Source organism: Amphiprion ocellaris, chromosome 2 (assembly GCF_022539595.1).
Source record: "Amphiprion ocellaris isolate individual 3 ecotype Okinawa chromosome 2, ASM2253959v1, whole genome shotgun sequence".
NCBI lineage: Eukaryota > Metazoa > Chordata > Actinopteri > Pomacentridae > Amphiprion > Amphiprion ocellaris.
In genome coordinates, this window is record NC_072767.1 from 5,593,281 (window position 1) to 5,617,146 (window position 23,866).

Sequence of the window (23,866 nt, forward strand, 5' to 3'; positions counted from 1 at the left end):
TTTTTTTTTTCCTGCAGAAATGTCAAGTTTAATTTTAATCCTCAGACAAAAAAAACATAGAAAACATAAAAAAAAAGCAGATAAATAAGAAGTTGTTCTACTGAAGGCTCTAAAATCACTTGAATTATTTTCCCTGATGAATCCGTCATAGCTTCGGTTCCTCCCCGGAGACCAGATGAAGACCGGAGACGTTCAGTTCTTCTTCGGATGCTGGAAAAGAAAAAAAAAAACAAAAACAAAAACAAGAAAAAACATGAAATGATCCTCAGAGCAGCAGCTGGTTTAAGGACAAGAGGATTTTATCGAAGCAGAAAAACTGAATTTGATGAATCTGCTGCTGATGAACCGAGACGGAGAATAAAAGTTCATAAAACTCTCTGAAAAAGGTGGAAAAATTACCGTTATTTAATTAAATTACAGATAAAATCCAGAAAAATCACAGGAAAAAGAAAACAGACCAGAACGGTCCACATCATAAATCTGGATTTTTATGAAAATAGCCTCTTTTTTTAGCATTTTAAATAATTTACAGACATTTGCTGCTATTTGAAGGAAAATTCTGTGTATTAAAGATTAAAAATAGTACATTTTAAAATAAAAATAAAAAAAAAAAAAACAGGCCAAAAATGCAAATAATGTTAACATAAAAATAAATCTGTTTCATATTATTATAAGTCATGATTCTTAACTTCATTCATTTAAAGTAAGCCAGCGGTAAACAGTGATTTCACAGATACTTGCTGTTGTTTGAAAGAAAAGTTCTGAATATTAAGGACTGAAAATGGACATTAATATTTAGGACGATCACAAAAATTATTCATTAATTTGATAATAAAAATAACAAATATCTGAATCAAAATAAAATCAAGATTCAGTGTTTTTATAAATCACAATTTGTTCTTTTACAACATTTTACAGTAAAATTACACGATTAAACTGGATGTAAATCAGCAAAAAACAGCTATTTTACAGAAATCTGCTGTTTTATGAAAGAAAAATATATGAAGGATTGTTATTTTTAATGAATTCTTAAACTGTTATGTTGAAGATGTTTCCCGTTTTGTTAAATTACAGTTATTTTACAGATATTTGTTGGTATTTGAAAGAAAATCACACTGAGAACTGAAAAATAGTGAAGAATTTTACAAACTGTTGTTTCAGTTTCACTGTTTTGTTAAATTATAAATAGAAATAGAAAATAGAAAATAACAAATACAAAACAGAAAAGTCTGAATTTACATGATGACTGTTAAAAACAAACAAACAAAAAGACCAGAACTGCCAAAAATCTGCATTTTTAAAAAATGATAATTTACTATTTTTCAATGTTTGAACATAAAATTACATTTTTTTACTTTATGCATATTTAACAAAATTATAATTTTCCACAAAACAGTTTTTAACAATTTACTATTATGAAGGTTTTTATTATTTCTCATAATAGCCAGTAAAATCCCAGAAAAAAAGTTATAATTTATTATTATTTATATGTTAACTGTAATAAAAAAGGGGTCAAACTGTAGATAATGTTAAATATCATCAAACATCTATTTTTATAAATACTTATTTGCTCTTCTACAACATTTAACTATAAAATTTCAGTTTTTAAATCTGTAGAAATCTGTAAATAATAGTTTTACAGAATTTTTCCTCATTTGACAGAAAAATTTATTATACTATGGATTGAAAAATAATAAATATGTAAATTGTTAAGTTCCCTGTTTTAAATGACAGAAAATAACTAAAGTATTAATTTACATGTTGACTGTAAAAAAAAAACCCAAACAGGCCTAAATAACACACACACACACACACACACACACACACACACACACACACACACACACACACACACACACACACACACACACACACACACACACACACACACACACACACACACACACACACACACACACACACACACATATGTGTATATATATACATTATATACATGTTGATCGTGAAAAAATAGAAAGAGAAAAAAATGTTTAAATAAAAAAATCTGTTAATTTATTCTTCATTTTTCCATGTTTGTTATATTGCAGATTTTCAGTTTTTTTTTTAAATTGCTTATAATATCTAATAAAATCACAAAAAAGTATTAAATTATGTGTTACACGTAGATGTCAACATTAAATATCTGGATTTTTGTAAATAGTTGTCTATTATTTTACATTTTATATTAATAATACATATTGTACTTAAAGCTGCAGAACATTTTATTTGACAGATGTTTGCTGTTGTTATAAAAGGAACAGTTTGTTTATTATGAATAATTTGTGTTTTACTGTATTTAAATCATCTAAAAATATCATTATTTTGGGAGTATTTTTCTGTTATTCTCACAGTTTTAATGTTTTTTTTGTCACCTCGCTGCCAGATTTGAATCATTTTCTGTCAGATATTCTATTTTTTCTGCATTTTCCAGCATCATCACTACAAACGGTTGGAATTCAGCTGATGAAGTTAAATAAACCCTCAGATGAGGACACCAGGCCGGATGTTTCCCCGCCTGAACCCATCCAACCCGTCGTCACGTCCAATAAAAGCCTCGACCAATCAGGAGGCATCGCAGACGCTCGTTAGGCTCGTTAGTCTGCATTTAGTTTCCATTTGCTGCAGCTGGTCGTCAGTAGGTCTCAGGAGGTTCAGGAGGAATCAGCAGCGAATCATCCAGAACATCCACACAGAGCTCCAATAATTCACCTCTAACGGGACAGAACCTCAACGAACTGGAACCAGACGGATTCTAGACGAGATGGAGGTTCTAAAATGCTCCTGAACCAGAGAACATCCAGGGTTCCTCTACAGAGTTGGAGGTTCTAGAAGCTCAGAAGAACCTGAACAGGAACTCAAAGGATTCTGGGAACCTCTGAAGAACATCTGTTGGTTCTGAAGGTTCTCCACAGTGAGGAAAAGGAATGAAAGCTGATAAATAAATCCACTTCATGTGTTTTTAACCAGAGGATGAGTTTCAGTGAAGTGATGAAAATGTTCTTCAAAGTTGAATATGTTCTAAAAAGTCTCAAACACGACTTGATCACAGGCATGGGTCTAAACTTTTACATTTCAAACATTCATTTAAATCTGTGTGACGTTTAAGTTCTCTTGAGTAAACCTCCATGAACACCAACATCTAGACCTCTATGAACACCAACATCTAGACCTCCATGAACACCAACATCTAGACCTCCATGAACACCAACATCTAGACCTCCATGAACACCAACATCTAGACCTCTATGAACACCAACGTCTAGACCTCTATGAACACCAACATCTAGACCTCTATGAACATCTAGACCTCTATGAACTCCAGGTTCTGGTTCCTACCGATGAGTCAACATCAACATTTAGTCTGAACATCTAAAAACTGGAACCTTGTCTGGTCAAACTTTAACACATCAGATTCTACTGATGTTAGAGCCTCAACAGTTGGAGAAATGTGGACCAAAGACTGTATTTTAGTAGAAATATGGATCCATCCAAAGATATACACTTACAGGAACTTTATGGAGACACCAGACCAGCATGGATTGGACATTTTGCATTTTCCTTCCATTTTAGAGGGTCAAAAATATGAATTATTGACATTTTGGACATTTTTCTGTGGTGATGGACAATTTTGAGTCACTTTTTTTGACAAACTTTATCTTACCTTAAGATATTGTGAGTCAGTTGTATTAAAGATTTGCACTTTTCCCCCATTTTCAAAGCCCAATTATTATTAATTTTTGTAATTTTTGTCAATTTTGAGTCATTGTGGACAAATTTTGAGCCATTTTGAACTATTTTGGCATCATTTTGGACAATTATTGTATCATTTGTGACAGGTTTCATGTCAAAATAGTAGAAATATGGATCCATCCATAGATATACACTTACAGGAACTTTATAGAGACACTAGACCAGCCTGGATTGGAGATTGTGAACCGTTTTCCATTTTCTGGGACCAATAATTATCCATTATTGACATTCTAGACAATTTTGAGTCATTTTGCACCAGTTTCAAGCCACTTCTGACAACTCTGCATCATTTTGTACAGGTTTTGTGTTTTATTGAACAATTTTGAGGCAGTTTTGTGGTTTTTTGGGGATAGTTTTGTGGTTTTTTTGCATATTTTTGTGTTTTTTGGGGGTACTTTTGTGTTTTATGGGGGCAAATTTGTGTTTTTTGGGGGTAGTTTTGTGTTTATGGGGGTAATTTTGTGTTTTTTGGGAGTAGTTTTCTGTTTTATGGGGGTAGTTTTGTGGGTTTTTTGGGGTAGTTTTGTGGTTTTTTGGGGGGTAGTTTTGTGTTTTTTGGGGGTAGTTTTGTGTTTTTTGGGATAGTTTTGTGTCTATTCTAAACCAGGACTACCACACTACCACAGTGAATCCATAGTCCTGACAGTGAAGAACAGAGGTGGGAGTTTGATGATATGAGGCTGGAGGAAACTTTAAAAGGTCATTCTGGGTAAACTAAGACTCATATCAGCATATTGGTCAGTGGTTGGTCAGAACTATTGTAGACAATGGAAGGATCATTTTAATCTCCAGTTGAAACCAGAATCCTCTAATAGCCTAAATCCACTCATGTGGCTGAAATGAACCGCATCTAATTCTTAATTCGACCTCGACTAAAGTTCAGCTTGTGAATGAATTAATTAAAGCTTCTTCTTATCTCTGTTGAGACAGCAGACTGGACTCTCAGCCTCCCGGAACCTTTCAGACCTGATTCTATCCGATAAGAACCCTCCAGTGATGCTGATACTCACAGCAGCAGAGAGCGCCTGGTCCAGATCTTCGATGATGTCGGCTTCGTCCTCCAGACCTATGGAGAGGCGGATCAGAGTGTCGCTGATGCCCAGAACTTTCCTCTCGTTCTCTGGCACCGATGCATGAGTCATAATGGCCCTGAAAGGAGACAAAAACACCACAGCAGAGACTTCAGAACGGAAATAAAACGTCTCAATCAGTCAGTCAGAAAGAGCCTGGTCTCCTCCTGATCTCTGCTGCCCCCTGGTGGTGACGTATGGTGAATTACAGTTCAGGTTGGAGCTAAACCAGGGGAGTCAGACTCACTTTAGTTCAGCTTCATCCAGTCCAGTCTGATCTCCAGTAAAACCAGTAAAACCACAGCATAAAAACCTCTAAATAACCACAACTCCTAATGGCTCCTTTGTTTTAGTGCAAAAATGTTCACATTTAACGAATTATCTTTTTACTAAACATCATGGACAACCTGAAATGTATGAAGAAAAATAAATTCAGTTTCATCAACATTAAGCCTCAGTTTAACATTTCCACATTACAACTTCCAGATCACAGTGTGTCGACAAAGAAACACAACATTTAGTGATCTGGAACTGAACCATAGAGGATTTACTGGAGGATCAACACCACAAAATCAGACAAAAAAAAGAAAAAAAAAAAAAAAAAACAAGATAAAACATTACAAAAATTAAACATAAAATGAAAAAAATGAGACAAATGACACAAACCAAAGAAAAAGAGACAAAAAATTAGACAAAAAAAGTTAGAAAAGCGACAAAAAATGGACAAAATTAGACAGAAATTGACAAAAAAAGGAATAAAATGACAAAAAGATAGACAAAAAAACACAAGTGAGACAAAAATGAAACACAAAACAACAAAAATGACAAATTCAGACAAATTCAGACAAAAAAGTCAAACAAAAATAAGACAAAATATAACAAAAATGAGACACAAAACGACAAAAACGTAAGGCAAAACAAAACCAAAAAGAGACAAAAAAATTTTACAAAAAAGTTAGAAAAACACAAATGAGACAAAAATGACAAAAGCGAGAAACAAAACGACAAAAATATGAGACAAACATCCAGTCAGACAAAAAACAACAAAAACAAGACAAAAATATTACAAAAATGGGACACAAAACAACAAATAATGCAAAAGACAAAATAACAAATATAAGACAAAAAACACAAGTGAGATGAAAAGGAAACACAAAACGACAAAAGTCAGACAAAAAAATGACAAAAACCAGACAAAATATTACAAAAATGAGACACAAAATGACAAAAGAGCAATGAACAATCTAGTATTTTACTTTCTGATCTAAACAACTTGTCATGGTCTAGAAATTATTTTAAATTCATAGTTTTACTAATTTACAATCTGCAGTTAATGTCTTCTCTGGAATTTTTTACACTTTGAGGACCGGATTGGACCCTCTGGAGGACCGCTTTTGGCCCGTGGGCCTCAGGTTGGACACCCCTGAACTAAATGAAATTAAAATCTGTTCTATTAAAGCTGCAAAACAAAAAATCAACACTGTGCCACTGATTTCTAAAACTCTGATACTTACGGATGTTCTGCTAAACTCTCGTATCCACCGAGACTCTCAGCGATCGCAAACATCTGGAAAACAACAGAAAACAGTAAATAAAGCAGCGCAGCATTTAAATAGAAATAATGAGCACAGAAATTAGTGACAGGAATTCAAACTGAAGATGCAAATGATACAGAAGCTACAACATGCGGCTCCACGTCAATAATGAGACATGAATAAACAAAACAAAATCAGTTTGATCATAAAAAGTGACTAAATCAATCTGAAACAAGAATAAATGGTGTTTATTCAAGAAAATGCTTCTAATATCACAAAACTATGCATCTTTTGACTATAACTTGATGTCATTTATTGAATTATTGATTACTAACATCATCTTTGCTGCATCTTTTCTTATTTTGTAAAAAATTACTGAAAAAAATGCATCAAATTGTGTTCAGCTTTTCTAAAATATAATCAAAAACAATAAAATCTGATGCTTTTTTGGAGCCACAAACAAAAATGATGGTGGTAATTTAACATTTTTTTTGTCACCAAACAGCTCACAAAGTTCTGTTCAGAGTTTCAACTGGATTTGAGCAGCTAATAATAGAATATTACTACACTGATGCTCTGAAAAAGACTCTGTTTTTGTATTAATTTAAATTATTTTCCTTGGTTTCTAAAATATATTCAATATATTTAAAATATTCAGGTATTGCTGCTTTAAAATATTTTTTTTAAATCCAAAACTAATGCCACAAAAAGACACAAAAGTGTCACTAAAAGATGCGAAAATCACTACAAAAAAAACTCAAAAATCACCATAAAAAGACTACTTTTGAGTCTTTTCATGGTGATTTTGCATCTTTTTGTGGTGATTTTACGTCATTTTGTGGTAATTCTGAGTCTTTGTGGTAATTCTGAGTCTTTGTGGTGATTATGAGCCTTTTGTGGTGATTTTGCATCATTTTGTAGTGGTTTTGCACCTTTTTGTGGTGATTTTGAGTCATTTTGTGGTGATTTGCGTCTTTGTGGTAATTTTATATCTTTTTGTGGTGATTCTGAGTCTTTTTGTTGTGATTTTGCATCTTTTTGTGGTAATTTTATATCATTTTGTGGTAATTTTTAGTCTTTTTGTGGTGATTTTGAGTCTTTGTTGTGATTTTGCATCTGTTTGTGGTAATTTAGAGTCTTTTTATGGTGATTTTGAGTCTTTTTGTGGTGATTTTTAGTCTTTTTCTGGTGATTTTGCATCTTTGCATTGATTTAGCATCATTTTGTAGTAATTTTGGGTAATTTTGTGTTGATTTTACATCATTTTGTGGTGATTTTGAGTCTTTTTGTGGTGATTTTGTGTCTTTTCGTAGTAATTTTGCATCTTTTTGTGGTGATTTTGTCTTTTTGTGGTAATTTTGCATCATTTTGTGGTGATTTTGAGTCTTTTTGTAGTGATTTTGCATCTTTGTGTTGATTTTGCATCATTTTGTGGTGATTTTGAGTCTTTTTGTGGTAATTTTGTGTCATTTTGTGGTGGTTTTGAGTCTTTTTGTGGGAATTTGGGTCTTTGTGAGAATTTTGAGTCTTATTGTGGTGATTTTGCGTCTTTTTGTGGTGATTTTGCATCTTTTTGTGGTGATTTTGTGTCTTTTTGTGGTGATTCTGAGTCATTTTGTGGTGATTTTGAGTCTTTTTGTGGTGATTTTGCATTAAAAATGTGTAATTTACAAGCAGCTATACTAAATGTTAATAAACTCAGTATATTATTTGGAAGTCTACATACAGTACTAAACAGAAAACCTGTTTTACTGTAGAGTGCTGAAATCCAGTCTAAATAACAGCTTTAATGCTGTAAAAATGCAGTAAAATAAAGTACAGCTGCAGGACATTTAAAGGAACACGTGTTAAACTGTGTGTGAAATATTTCTTATTATTTAATATCTGGACCTGAGTTCTTCTACCAGACGGATCCAAACGTATTAAACTAGAACTGGGACTTTGTTGTTGAGGAGTTTTTGTTCCTTATTGTTGGAATCTGATCTCTAATCTCCTCTGCAGCCTCCAGAAGCACCACTAGTGAAGAACAGACCAGGTTAGAGGAGGTTTTTACTTTGAGGTTGCTGAGGAAGGCGCTAGCGTGTTCCAGCTTCCCTTTAATGTAGAAGGTGATCATCCCTGGACAGCCGGTGCACTGCTTCTTCATCACATCATGCTGAGGGTGAGACGGCAGACCTGCAAAGACATGAAGAACAGGAAAAACGTGTTGGTAGAGTGGAATAAATCCTGGACAGCTGCAGACAATAGAGGGTGTGGAGCAGTTCTATACAGAAAACACATGTCTTCTGGTGAACTCTAGTCCAGATTTAATTGGAGCTTTTTCCATCAGAGTCTTTCTCTGTCTCCATAAAGCTTTGACTGGTGAAGAACAGACAACAGTTGTTGGATGAACAGTCTGAAGCTGGAACTCCTTCAGAGGAGTCATAGGAGTCTTGGTGGCCTCCCTCTCTAGTCTCTTTCTCCTTCAGAGGAGTCATAGGAGTCTTGGTGGCCTCCCTCTCTAGTCTCTCAGGTTTTGAGGACGTCCTGCTCCAGTCAGATTCATTCATGTTCCATCTTCCTTCTATTTCTTAATGATGGATTTAACTGGACTCCAGGAGATCTTCAGGAACTTCAAATGTTCTTGTATCGTCCTGACTGATGCTTTTCAACAACCTTTTTCAGAGTTTCTTGGTTCTTCAGTCTTCATGGTGTAGTTCTGTCCAGGAGTTTTGATTGACCAGAGACTGGACCTTCAGATCCAGGAGTCTTTATCCTTCAATCACTGACCTCAGATCATCCATTAAGGACTTCTAGAACCAACTGGGTGCTCTGAGTTCAATCAGATGGATCACTTTAAGGGAGGGAATAGTTCTGCAGTCACTTATTTTACGTCTTAACCTTACATAACCGACTCTAAACAACGTGTAAAACAGTATCTGTGTCAGTCATTCACACAGCATGAAGCTAAACAATAACCTGAGGGGTTTGTCTGGAATGGAGACGTGTCTCAACAACACTTTTCTACGAACTCAATAACCTGGGAAGATGACTCGCTCCACCCGGGGGTCGGCCTCCAGGAACTTGGCAGCAGCCATGGCGTTCTTGAAGTGGCGCTCCATCCGGAGGTGAAGTGTCTTCAGGCCTCGGTTCACCAGGAAGCAGTCGAAGGGCGACGGAACGCCTCCGAGAGCTGAAACGAGACGGCAAAAACAACACAAAGAGCTCACCAACACAACCTGCCAACACACAACCAGCAGATCCGTCTGGAAAGGTTTAAACTGGTTCAGAACTTTGGCCTCAGCAACAGATTTGGTTCTTTAATGAGAGAATTAAGGTCAAATAACTGCTTCACCAAGTACTGGCAGAGAGACCAGTAAACAACAGCTGAAATGTACTGGAAACCAGTTTAGAGAGGCTGAAACATACAAGAAACCAATTTTAAGAGGCCGAAACATACAAGAAACCAATTTAAAGAGCCTGAAACTTAGAAGAAACCAATTTAAAGAGGCTGAAACTTAGAAGAAACCAATTTAAAGAGGCTGAAACTTAGAAGAAACCACTATAAAGAGGCTGAAAAAGACAAAAAACTAATTTAAACAGGCTGAAACATTCAACAAACCAATTTAAAGAGCCTTACACTTAGAAGAAACCAATTTTAAGAGTCTGAAACATACAAGAAACCAATTTAAAGAGCCTGAAACTTAGAAGAAACCAATTTAAAGAGCCTGAAACTTAGAAGAACCCACTATAAAGAGCCTGAAACATTCAACAAACCAATTTAAAAAGCCTTAAACATATAAGAAAGCATTTTAAAGAGACTGAAACTTAGAAGAAACCAATTTTAAGAGGCTGAAACACATAAGAAACCAATTTAAAAAGCCTGAAACTTAGAAGAAACCAATTTAAAGAGCCTGAAACTTTGACTTTTTCTCACCGTTTTGCAGAAACTTGAGTCGTTCATGCAGATCTTCTCTGTTCATGGAGACCAGACCCATCACCACGTCGCTGTGTCCTGCAGAATAAATCATAGGAAGAAAGAAAATGATAAATTATGAGCAGCTAGAGCAGAAAGTGGATCATTTATTTATTGTGTGTCTCTGGTCTCTACTGGAGGAACAAAATCTGGCAGGTTGATCATAAAATTAGACACTTTAGTTGTAGAATGAAGTCCTGAAGTGAAGCTTTTTGATTTAGATTTGATCTTTTTTGACATTATTCTGCAGTAAATGTTGAAATAGTAATAGAGTAAATGATCATTCCAGACCTGGAGGACATTTCCATCCAATAATCCACGTATTAAACCCTAAAACATGCAGTAGTTGTGTAAATGTTCTTGTCCTGAGACCAAATCTATAAAAACTAGGAGAAAAGAATGTTTCAAATATTTTAAATACCAAATAAATCTGGAGTTCCCCTAAAATGCCATTTTTCTCTTGTCCTCCCCCCGATGACCAAACTGAATCTCTAATAAAACAGTTAGAATCTAATTTAAATCTAGTTTTTCTGGTTTTATTTTTTCATTCATGTCTCTGTAACTGTGGGAACATTTTTTAATCAACATAATATTTTAAATAATAATTATTATACATGGAATGTTTCCCACAACATGTTAGCAGAACCTTTTGATGACGTTTCTGTCTTTTATGTCTTGCCTTGGTCGTTTTATGTCTTGTTTTTGTCGCTTTGTGTCTTGTTTTTGTCGTTTTGTGTCTTGTTTTTGTTGTTTACCAATTATTGATCAATATGGAGCAGAAAACTGGAAAACAGAAGGTTGATTTTTCAAACATTTTGAAGTCCTCCAGTTCTGGAATGATCTAAGATAGTCGACCAAACAGTATTTATTGTGACAAATTCTGTTCATATCATCTTTAATACTTTAAATTGCATTTTTTTGGTCTTCCAACCACTGCTTTAGCTTTGAACATGAGGCAGTGACCTGGAGAACCTGTTGTAATCAGTTAGATTGTATTATTAAAGCCACTAATGTACTCTAGTGTTGGATTAGAATGAAAATATGATGTTAAGAAACCAAGAGGACATGCATCTCCTACCGTTCATGTATTTGGTGGCTGAATACATGCAGATATCAGCTCCTAAAGCCAGGGGGCGCTAAGGGGTAGAAAACAAACACGAGTTAATCATTTCCACATGAGCCCAGTCTGATAGCAGGAAACCACCAAACCGCTGCTTCAGAGTCAAGAGGCCGTGAAACCTGGAAGTATGCCGACATGAAGGTGTTGTCCACCACCACCACGATGTCCTTGTCATGTTCATGCACCAGATCGGAGCAGGCCTTGATGTCCACCACCTTCATGGTCGGGTTGGTGGGCGTCTCGATCCAGACCAGCTGCAGGAAGGAAACAGTCATTTAGGCTCAGCGGCAGGTTGACGAGTCAAACACGAGGACGACTTGAATCTGATGCTGGTAGGGTGAGGGACAGAGGAGTCAAACACAACGCAGACACTCCTCTAACGCTGCGTTTAACATAAACGGGTCATTCCAGAACTGGAGGCCATTTAGGCTTCAAAATGTTTGACACAAACGACAAAAACAAGACACAAAACGACAAAAGTAAGACACAAAACGACAAAAACGAGACATGAAAGACAAAAACAAGATATAAAATGACAAAAACGAGACAGTAAATGACAAAAACGAGACAGAAAACAACAAAAACAAGACAGTAAATGACAAAAACGAGACACGTAATGACAAAAACAAGACAGTAAACGACAAAAGCGAGACACAAAACAAAAAAAATAAGACAGAAAACAAAAACAAAACACAAAATGACAAAAATGAGACATAAAAGACAAAAACAAGACAGAAAATGACAAGAGAAATCGACAAATACAAGACACAAAATGACGAAAACAAAACACAAAACAAAAAAAACAAGATATAAAAGACAAAAACGAGACACAAAACGACAAAAACACAATCAACAGGTTCTGCTAACATGTTGTGGGAAACATTCCATGTATAATAATTATTATTTAAAATTGTTGACTAAAAATCTTCCCACAGTTAGAGACATGAATGAAAAACTAAAACCAGAAAAAGTAGATTTAAATTAGATTCTAACTGTTTTATTAGAGATTCGGTTTGGTCATCAGGGGGGTGGGACAAGAGAAAAATGGCATTTTAGATTTATTTGGTATTTAAAATATTTTAAACATTCTTTTCTCCTAGTTTTTATAGATTTGGTCTCAGGACAAGAACATTTACACAACTACTGATGTTTTAGGGTTTAATACGGGGATTATTGGATGGAAAATGTCCTCCAGGTCTGGAATGATCTATAAAGTGCTGAATCACAGTGACTCTAGAGGACACACCTGGTTGTCAAACAGGTGCAGGATATGTGTTTAATAAACACTGGAAAAGATAAAGACTCACTGAACCACAATGATGGCACTTTATTCTATAATCTTCTAAATGTTTCCCAGACTTACTTTGGTGTTGGGCTTCAGAGCCGCCTTCAGCTTCTCTGGTTTTGTGCAATCAGCCAATGAGATGTCCAGACCGATGGTGGCGGCGATTCTCTGGAAGTAACGGTTCGTTCCTGCAGATCGGGAAGTGAAACTGTCAAACTCACAAGCGAGACATTTACTGGCAGAAGCTTCATGGTGTTGCATCAGTTTGGCTGCATTTGGAGAGCTGTGAAGCTGTTTTCAAGGTTCAAAACCTCCAGAAAAAAAAACTAACAGCCATGAAGTATGGTGACAAGAGTCAGAACAGTTTCATCAGGTCCAAATAGATTCCAGATTTAATGACTCCAGCAAGGCAAAAAAGTTTATTTATTAGCCCCTGAGAACAGAAGAGACCCCCAGAAAGTTCCTACTACTATATATATTTAAGTATATTAGTCTATATTTCCTACCAAAAATGGACTTTTAAGGCCTCAATATCAGCTAAGTTTTGCCATGTGTTGAATTTTTTTACTATTTTGGCCTCAAACCTGCCAAAAAATGTCTTTAAGTTACCCAAAATCACACAAAATTGTCCAAAATGTCTTGAAAATTTACTGTAAGTGTATATGTACGGATGGATCCATATTTCTACTAAAATACAGTCTTTGGTCCACATTTCTCCAACTGTTGAGGCTCTAACATCAGTAGAATCTGATGGTTTAAAGTTTGACCAGACAAGGTTCCAGTTTTTAGATGTTTAAACTAAATGTTGATGTGGACTCATTGGTAGGAACCAGAACCTGGAGTTCATAGAGGTCTAGATGATCATAGAGGTCTAGATGTTGGTGGTAGACGTCCAGAGTTACAAGCTGCTTCATGTTGATTCATGTGGTGATTTAACAACATAAGAGGCCGATTTTACTGATTTTACTAAATGTTTTCATACAGATATATGAAAGTTGTATTTCTGGAGATATTGAACTCTTAGTATGGCTCCAGGAAATATGTTTTTAAGGGTGAAAATACAAAATATATATATTAAAAAAAATCCAGGTCTGAAACCATAATAAATCCTCAAAATTCAGCCAAAATATGTTCCATAACTTAAATGAAAAAACTGTGAATGAAATCTGAGGCAGGCTGAAATGACACCCGCTGTTCCAACGTGCTTTCACAACTCAACCGAGTATCATAGCTGCTTCAGTTCCAGTGTTTTACCTCCATAGACGTCATCCATGCAGACGATTCCATCACCTGCCTTCAGCATGTGGGTGATGGTTACCGTGGCTGCTAATCCTGAGGCCAGAGCAAGACCTGCAGCGGAAAACAACTGGATGTCATCCTGCCAGAGGGACTGAAAACTGAAATATTCTGTTGAAGGTATCCTCATCAGTAACACTTACAGTACTTAGCTCCATCCAGCGCCGCCACGGCCTTCTCCAGACAGTTCCTGGTCGGGTTTCCACTGCGACTATATTCAAAGCCCTGAAGAAAAGCAGGATTGAAGAACATTTCAGTCACCAAAGATCAACATTTATAATAATATCCTGTATTATTTACTTTTACAATAATATCCTGTAGTATTTACATTTATAATAATATCCTGTATTATTTACATTTACAATAATATCCCGTAGTATTTACATTTATAATAATATCCTGTATTATTTACATTTATAATAATATCCTCTATGTAACGTGTTTAAACGAGTCCTTTAACAGACACGTCGTCCAAACAGAAACATGTATGATGACATTTCAGGATTTTGATTCCCTTCAGGAGCAAAAAAATGAAAATAACTTCACATCATGATGCCGCCACCACCGTGCTTCACGTCATGATGCCACCACCACCATGCTTCACGTCATGATGCTGTCACCACCGTGCTTCATGTCATGATGCCACCACCACCGTGCTTCACACCATGATGCTACCACCACCATGCTTCACGTCATGATGCTGTCACCACCGTGCTTCATGTCATGATGCCACCACCACCATGCTTCACATCATGATACCCCCACCACCGTGCTTCACACATGATGCTACCACCACCATGCTTCACGTCATGATGCTGTCACCACCGTGCTTCATGTCATGATGCCACCACCACCGTGCTTCACATCATGATGCCGCCACCACTGTGCTTTACATCATGATGCCGCCACCACTGTGCTTTACATCATGATGCCGCCACCACCGTGCTTCACGTCATGATGCCGCCACCACCGTGCTTCACACCATGATGCTACCACCACCATGCTTCACGTCATGATGCTGTCACCACCGTGCTTCATGTCATGATGCCACCACCACCGTGCTTCACATCATGATGCCGCCACCACCGTGCTTCACACCATGATGCTACCACCACCTTGCTTCACATCATGATACCCCCACCACCGTGCTTCACACCATGATGCTACCACCACCATGCTTCACGTCATGATGCTGTCACCACCGTGCTTCATGTCATCATGCCGCCACCACCGTGCTTCACATCATGATGCTGCCACCACCGTGCTTCATGTCATCATGCCGCCACCACCGTGCTTCACATCATGATGCTGCCACCACCGTGCTTCATGTCATGATGCCACCACCACCGTGCTTCACATCATAATGCTGCCACCACCGTGCTTCACGTCATGATGCCGGGGATGGTGTGTTTTATAGCATCTAGTCTGATGAACAAAAAGCTCCATTCTGGTCTGATCACTACTTTTTAAACCTCAGATTTTAGTTCTTAGATTTCAGTCCTATAATTACAAACAGACAAGTTTATTGGATTTTCTGCTAATAAAGTTTGTTTGTGAACAAAACTGAACACTGAGAGTCGACATCAGCGTCTGGTTACTTCATCCAGAGTTTACCTCTCTACTGTTGAATGAAATGAGATGTTCTAGTGAGAGAAAACTTGAGTTCTGGTTTTAATCAACACAGGAATGCTCGATGAGTTAAACCTGTGAGGCCTGCAGACAAACATACCGTTTCTTGCTGCTGGTGTGAGAATATTAGATAAAACCCAGCAGTCTGAACAGATTACATCAGGTTCTGTGTGAATGGAGATTTATTGCACAACTTTAATCAGGACAAGTTAGGAAGTTGCTTTGCTCTGCATTTCCAAGAACAGGTCATTAAACTGGTTCAGACAAACAACCTGCTGCTATCAACAACTATAATGCATCTGGTGTGGATCTGAACAGACAGTTTGAGTGAATGAGTTTATCTTGATATTACTGTTATCTGTTTTCATACTACGACCTGCTGCCCTTCAACTACAGGACTCTGTTTGGTTTCTAATCAATCATTGACTGGTTCAAAGATAGGAACTCGAACCTCCTTCATGTGTTGTAAGACCTGATTATGACAAAACAGGCAGGTGGCAGGTTAAATAAGGCACTCAAACGAGAGTAAACTTGTCAAAGCTGTGAGTTGCTGGGTTGGCAAGCTTGGTTTAATAATATGTTTTAGTAAGGAATTGCAGCTTTACCTGCTGAGACTTTTTTAGATGTGTATTTGACCACAAACCATGAACTAAAATGACTTTAACTGTTACTAACATGATTCAACATTGTCCAAAATGACAATACTCAACAATTATTAGTCCTTAAACATGGAAAGAAAGCACCAAATGTCCAATCCAGGCTGGTCTAGTGTCTCCATAAAGTTCCTGTAAGTATATATCTATGGATAGATCCATATGTCTACTAAAATACAGTCTTTGGTCGAAATTTCTCCAACTGTTGAGGCTCTAACATCAGTAGAATCTGATGGGTTAAAGTTTGACCAGACAAGGTTCCAGTTTTTAGATGTTCAGACTAAATGTCGATGTGGAGTCATTGGTAGGAATCAGAACCTGGAGTTTATAGAGGTCTAGATGTTCATAGAGGTCTAGATGTTGGTGTTCATAGAGGTCTAGATGTTCATAGAGATCTAGATGTTGGTGTTTATAGAGGTCTAGATGTTCATAGAGGTCTAGATGTTCATAGAGGTCTAGATGTTGGTGTTCATAGAGGTCTAGCTGTTCATAGAGGTCTAGATGTTGGTGTTCATAGAGGTCTAGATGATCATAGAGGTCTAGATGTTCATAGAGGTCTAGATGTTCATAGAGGTCTAGATGTTCATAGAGGTCTAGATGTTCACAGAGGTCTAGATGTTGGTGTTCATAGAGGTCTAGATGATCATAGAGGTCTAGATGTTCATAGAGGTCTAGATGTTCATAGAGGTCTAGATGTTCATAGAGGTCTAGATGTTCATAGAGGTCTAGATGTTGGAGTTCATAGAGGTCTAGATGTTGGTGGTAGATGTTCAGAGTTACAAGCTGCTTCATCCTGATTCATGAGGAAATTTAACTACATAAGAGGCTGGTTTTACTGAATGTTTCTATAGAGATACATGAAAGTTCCATTTCTGGGAAAATTCAACCCTTAACATGGCCTCAGGTAAGATGTTTTAAGGATGAAAATACAAAAAAATCCAGGTCTGAAACATGAAATCCTCAAAATTCAGCCAAAATATGTTCCATAACTTAACAAATAAGAAAACTATGAAAGAAATCTGAGGCAGTCTGGAAAGACACCCACTGACCAACGTGCTTTCACAACACAACCAAGTATCATGGTTTATTTTTTTATATGTGAAAAACCGTCAGACAAAACAGCTACTGTAGCTCCCAGTTACGTAATTATTTACTCAGGAAGGGGCAGAATTTCCCCTTCATTCATTAAAAAGGTAATAAAGCTCCGTAATATTTACAAAATGTGTCATAAAAGTGACTCTGGCCTGAATCCTATCATGTTATCCTCATATTAAATCAAATATACGACACCTGCACAAAGACAGTCGATAAATATTGTGTGATTTTGCTTCATAAAGTGTCTCATATCAGCGTAACAGTGTTGTTGCAAATAAAATGACACTTTATCCTTTATAATCAGGTAGTGCAAACATTTCTGACTCATGTATGTCGATGTCAGTGAGTCTGTGGGATTTATAGTCTACTGTCCATTCAAGTCATTCTAATTACAGTGTATCTAATAGGTACGCTGAAACATACAATCATAGAAGCTAAACTGTAATGCTAGGTATTAATTAAAGGCGTGAAAATCACACAACATGCATGTAAGAACAGGCCAGCTTGTAAATCATAAAGTAGATGTTCAGTGTTAAAGAGGCTTTTGTAAGGATGTTGTGGAGCTCTTTGTGCATCTTTACATCTGATAGGAGACGTTCTGAAGATAGAAATTGTCCAAAAAGACTCAAAATTCATCTAAATGAAGAATTATTGGTCCTTAAAAGTGGAAAAAGTGCAAAATGTTTCAACCAGGCTGGCAGTGTGGCCCCAGAAAGTTCCTGTAAGTGTTTATATACATGGATGGATCCATATTTACTGGTTTTGTAGTAAATCTCTGGTTTGGAAAGTGAACATGAAGGTTCAGGAAAGAATCACCTGAACTTCTCCACTGCTGCTCAGAACCTTATCTCATCTGGAGATCTGGATCCTTATGGCACAATTCTATTTTTTTACACTGTTTTTCTGTTTTTGTGATCATTAAATGGCCTTGAATATCAACTGACTTTGCCATGGTTCCAGTTTTTTACTGTATTGACTTGAAGTCTGCTCACAACTACTCACAATTGTCCAACATAAGATAGAAATGGTCCAAATGGCTCAAAATTCTCCACAACATGCCAAAAATGAATAACTATTGTACCTGAAAAAATTGGAAAATGCTCTGACCAGGCTGGTGCTGTGGAACCAGAAAGTTCCTGTTAGTGTTTATATGCATGGATGGATCCATATTTACTGGTTTTGTAGTAAATCTGTGGTTTGGAGGGTGAACATGAAGGTTCAGGAAAGAGTCGTCTGATTGTTTTGCAATTACTAATTATTGGTGCTTGAAAATGTAAAAGGAAAAAGTGCAAGATTTTGAATGCATTTTCCTGTTCTGCAATTATTAAATGGCCTCTAATATCAGTTGACTGTGCCATGGTTCCAGGTTTTTACTGTATTCACTTGAAACCTGCTCAAAATGACGCAACAACTGTCCAACATAAGATGTCCAAAAGACTCAAAATTCATATAAGTGGATAATTATAGGTCCTTAAAAATGGAAAATGTTCCAACCAGGCTGGCGCTGTGGCTCTAGAAAGTTCTTGTAAGTGCTGGATGGATCCATATTTACGGGTTTTGTAGTGAATCTGTGGTTTGGAGAGTGAACATGAAGGTTCAGGAAAGAATCACCTGAACTTCTCCACTGCTGCTCAGAAACTTATCTCATCTGGAGCTCTGGATCCTCATTACACAAACTTTTTTTACACAGTTTTTCTGATTTGTGATCATTAAATGGCCTCCAATATCAACCAAATTTGCCATGGTTCCAGTTATTGACTTGAAACCTGCTCAAAATGACTCAACAATTGTCCAATACAAGATAAAAAGGTCCAAAATGACTCTAACCTTTAAATATATTTCCTGTTTTTGTTCTGATCTTTAGAGTGTATTACATAAACCAGGCTAACCAGCAGCAGACGACCTCCATGGCCCTGATAACATCTGTATTGCTGCATAAAACCATAATATGCTTTGAACACGCCGGTTTACCAAAGATGCAGTTTATTACAGACTCGATAAGACTAAAGACTAAAGCATCTTGTCTAAGTTTCTGCTCATGTGCAGTTGTGTGATTCTTTCACTCCAAATCAACATTATTAAACTGTTAAATCACAAAATGTAGATGTTTGGACTAAAAATGGACAGAACAGAAGCATAAAATCATCTGTTTCAAAGAGATAGCAATGAGCTTTTGTTGCATTCTTGTGTTTTATTACATTTTCAATCAGTGAAGTGCAACTTTTCAGTTAAATCTGACATTACTGGTTGCCACAGAAGCTCCTGTGAAGTCGACTAAACTTTATCTAAAGAGCAAGAACAAACTGTGATGAGGTTTGGGTGTTTCTGGGTTAGAGAACTTGCTTCAATAATGTAGTTTCGTGAGGAACGTAGAGACAGTTTGAACCTGAGAGATCTCGTCTAGAAGGTCACTGTATGTTACAGACTTATAATCTGAAATTTGTGAGGAACCCAGCAGATAATCATTGACAGAAACAAGTGGCGGGTAAATAAAACGTCGACTGAACTATCAGAGAACACGACAGCAAGCAGAAAAAACACCAGACAGGCTGGTTTGTGTTTTCCTATCACAAGGTTTCAGGAACTTACCACACAGAGGGAGGTTCAAAAAATAAACCTGTTACAGCAGAAACAGCTGTGGGGGATGGTCGGTTTGATATATAACAATAAAACACCCAGCTATTATGTTACATAATATTAAATTATCATGAGGTTACATCTGCCTGATCAGACGTTCCAACATGTCTTTGACTCTGGAAAGTCTCTGTTTAGTTATAACCAGTGAATCAGCCTGTTTGTTTAGAGCTAAAGTTTAGTTTTGTCATTTTTTTCTTTTCAGAAAATGGTCCAAAAAGTCTGTTTACTGTCATGACATGTATTTATAGATATAATAGGAGCATATGCAGCTTCATAGACAACAGGTTTCTGTGTTTAAAATATTCACAAACCAATAAAAACCAACAACTTAATCATTTACATTCCATTTCCTCTGGTTTGTTTGTAGAAAACATGATGCTAAAAAGTCAAATATATACAAAAACAAGGCTGTAAAACATGGATAATAACTGTCATCATATTTATTTATGGAGATAACAGCAGCAAACTGTTCAGGGTTCAGTCATATCTGATCAAAAACTGAATCTAAACCACTTCAGAGTCCAGATTCTGTTTTTAAATATGTTTTAATAACACATAAAATATATTATGAAGACATTTTGATGGGAGATCATATGTTCTGCTGGATTATCAACAGGTTTCTGATTCCAAAATATTCCAGAAACCAACAACTAAATTAATGAACAGTCCATATAATAGAGTTTATTTATAAAAATAATAGAAAATAAAGCCTAAATATATAAAACACAAAAATATAATTAAAGTTTGCTCATATTTAATCTAGAGAAACTTTGGATTTGTTGGATTTTCATGCAGATTTCTGTAGACTGAGAAATTAATAATCACTAACCCTGTAGAGTCTCCGTCTAAATGTTTATTACAGTCAAGTAAAGTTGGATTTTATATCATTTTTGTCTCATTTTAACTGTAATATTTAAATCACTCAAACTAGAAATAAAAGTGTCGGGTCATGAGCTCAATATTTAAGCTCTTTAGGTGAATTCAGTCTTATTTTTCAGCCTAAACTCTTCTGTGTTCTGTTTAAATAACAGTGACGTGACTCAGATTAATAAATAATTCGGTTTTAACAGGAAGTAATGAAGTGATGCTGAACTAAAGACACTTTCTGTTAGACTAGAGCTAAAACAAGGACATCCACCGTCAACATATTCATTCATAAGGTTCACTACAAAGTCAGTAATTCAGGTTAGATATCATAGGAACAAACTGTGAGTAGTTTAAGCAAATAAAACTTGAATCTACTGCTTCATGAAGTCCTGATTCTGTCCTTAAAATCTGATTTAATAAACATTTAAATAGATAATTAGACCAGGGATCATAGTTAGTTTAATTTCCATCATGTTTCTGTGTCTAAAACATTAAATAAACCAACAACTGTAAACTTACCGTCCAAGTATGTTTGTAAAAAACTATAGAAAATTAAGCAAAATAATATGCAAAAAATAATAATAATATGAAAAGTTGCTCATAGAGGATCCAGAAGAATTAAGGGTTTGTTGGGTTTAATGGTTCAGCAATAAATCATCTTTTACAGTCGGGTAAAGTTGGATTTTATCTTGTTTCAGAGGTTTTAAGTCACAGTTCTGTCTTTAAAATCTGATTTAGTAAAAATTGAAGTAGACATTTGGACCGAGACATTGTTTTAATTTCCATCATGTTTTTGTGTCTAAAACCTTCTGCAAACCAACAACTGAAACCTTCGGTCCATTTAAAAGAGTCTGTTTGTAAAAACTAGAGAAAATGAAGCAAAAAATATCTAAAGCACAAAATAATAATAATATGAATCTTCCACATAGAGGATCCAGAAGTATTAAGGGTTTGTTGGGTTTAATGGTTCAGTCATTAATCATCTTTCACCATCCGGCAAAGTTGGATTTTATCTCTTTTTTTCTGAGATTTAAAAATCCTAAATCCTGGTTCCGTGTTTAAAATCTGATTTAATCAAAATTTAAATAGATATTTGGACCGGGGGTTGTATTTAGTTTCCATCATCTTTCTGTATCTAAAATGTAAATAAACCAACAACTGAAAATTGACTGTCTATATAATAGAGTCTGTCGGTAAAAACTACAGAAAGATAAGCAAAACAATACATGAAACATAATAATTATATGAATCTTCCACATAGGGGATCCAGAAGTATTAATGAAAGGTTAGTTCAGTTTAATGGTTCAGTCCCTAATTATCCAGGTTTTTAATGCAGGTTTTATTCAGATGAAGTTGGATTTTAACTCTTTTTTCTGAGATGTAAAATGCCTGAATCCTGATTCTGTCTTTAAAATCTGTTTTAATAAAAACAAAATCTATATATATATATATATTTTTTTTTTTTTTTTTTTTTTTTTTTAAATAACCTGAGGTCATATTTAATTTCATTTCTACCCTGTTTCTGTGTCCTAACAAACTGTAGGTTGACTCCGTTAACGCATCATTTCACCGCTTTTGTTTGACACGTGCCTCCCGTGTCTCCCCCCTCCCTAACCGGCCTCCAGCACCGGGGATCGGTTACTCACGGCGTGGTTTCCCGGTCCGTGCTGCTTGAAGGTGGTGGACAGGGAGATCGGAGGAACCACGGCCATGGACTTCCACTGTTCCGGTTCCTGCCCGACGTGAATGGCCTCCGTGGCGAAGGACTTGAAGGCGGTTCGGAACCCCGAGAGCTCGTCCCGCTGATCCATGGTTGATGCAGAACCGGAGCAGCTGAAGCGTGTCACCGGGGCCGGTAAGGGGGCAGCCGTTAAAACGGGACCGTGTACTGTCCCCGTCGGCCAATCAGAGCTCATCAACAAGCGGGACGCGGTACTGATTGGCTGAGGAGGAGGGGGCGTGTGACGCTGACGATGATGCAACGTTTCCTGTAGTTTGTGTCAGGGCGGGGGCGGGGGCTGTTAGTGTGTGACACCAGGAAGTTACTTCCGCTCGGTTTAACACGCGCTCATGTGTGATTTAAAAAATAAAATCAAAAGGAAAAAAACAAAGTTAAGTCCACCAATAATAACACTCACATTCACATTATCACATTTTTAAAAAAAAATATTTTAAAAAACGTTCTAAAGCAATAGAGCCCAGTTAAACTAACATTTAAATGTAAATTAATATTTTAAGTCCTTATATCGCAAAAAAGTTCAGTCCACTAATATAAACACTCACATTCACTTATGATTTAAAAAATAATATTAACAAAATAAAAAATGCCATAAAACAATAGGGTCCAGTTAAAATAACATTTAAAAGTGTATTAATATTTTTTTGTCATTATATTACAAAAAAGTTCAGTCCACTTATATAAACACTCACATTATCAGATTTTTAAAAATACAAGAAAATAAAAAATAAATAAAAAAATAAAAAATGTTGCCAAGCAACAGAGTCCAGTTTAAAAAAAAACATTTAAAAGTATTTTAATATTTTAAGTCCTTATATTACAAAGAAAAAGTTCAGTCCACTAATATTAAAACTCACATTCACTTACGATTGACAAAGCGAATAAATAAGCAAACAAAAGTTAAGTCCACTAATATTAACATTCATATTATCAAATTTAGAAAAAATAAAATTTAAAATATTAAAAAAAATGTTATAAAGCAACAGAGTCCAGTTAAAAATAACATTTAAATGTGTATTAATATTTTATGTGCTTATATTTGAAAGAAAAAGTGAAATCCACTAATATAAATAGTCACATTCACATGATCAGGTATAAAATAAACAACTGAATAAAAATAAAAAAAAATAAAGAAAAAATTAAATCCACTAATGTTAACAATCACATTCACATAAACTCATTTAAAATAAATAAACAAGAAACATTATAAAGCAATAGAGACCAATTTAAAAAAAC

At 35.9% G+C, this 23,866-nt stretch overlaps 1 protein-coding gene across 1 annotated transcript; it reads right to left on the minus strand.

Annotated features, from left to right (window-relative positions):
- Positions 1 to 22,761, minus strand: cth (cystathionase (cystathionine gamma-lyase)). Its single transcript, XM_055017414.1, has 12 exons — positions 22,539 to 22,761; positions 14,155 to 14,236; positions 13,970 to 14,065; positions 12,794 to 12,903; positions 11,550 to 11,684; positions 11,389 to 11,446; positions 10,272 to 10,349; positions 9,375 to 9,527; positions 8,409 to 8,530; positions 6,335 to 6,387; positions 4,761 to 4,899; positions 1 to 210 (listed from the first exon to the last, which is right to left on the minus strand). Exons 1-12 carry the CDS (start codon positions 22,701 to 22,703, stop codon positions 193 to 195), a joined length of 1,209 nt encoding a protein of 402 aa, XP_054873389.1. The 5' UTR covers positions 22,704 to 22,761; the 3' UTR covers positions 1 to 192.
- Between the last annotated feature and the right edge of the window lie 1,105 nt (positions 22,762 to 23,866).

Excerpts from the sequence above, each read along its gene's own strand:
- cth (XM_055017414.1), bottom strand. The coding sequence starts at position 22,703 with ATGGATCAGCGGGACGAGCTCTCGGGGTTCCGAACCGCCTTCAAGTCC. Across the intron at positions 12,904-13,969 it reads CATGGATGACGTCTATGGAG|GAACGAACCGTTACTTCCAG; the intron begins GTAAAACACTGG and ends CCCGATCTGCAG. Across the intron at positions 11,447-11,549 it reads TCATGTCGGCATACTTCCAG|CGCCCCCTGGCTTTAGGAGC; the intron begins GTTTCACGGCCT and ends TCTACCCCTTAG.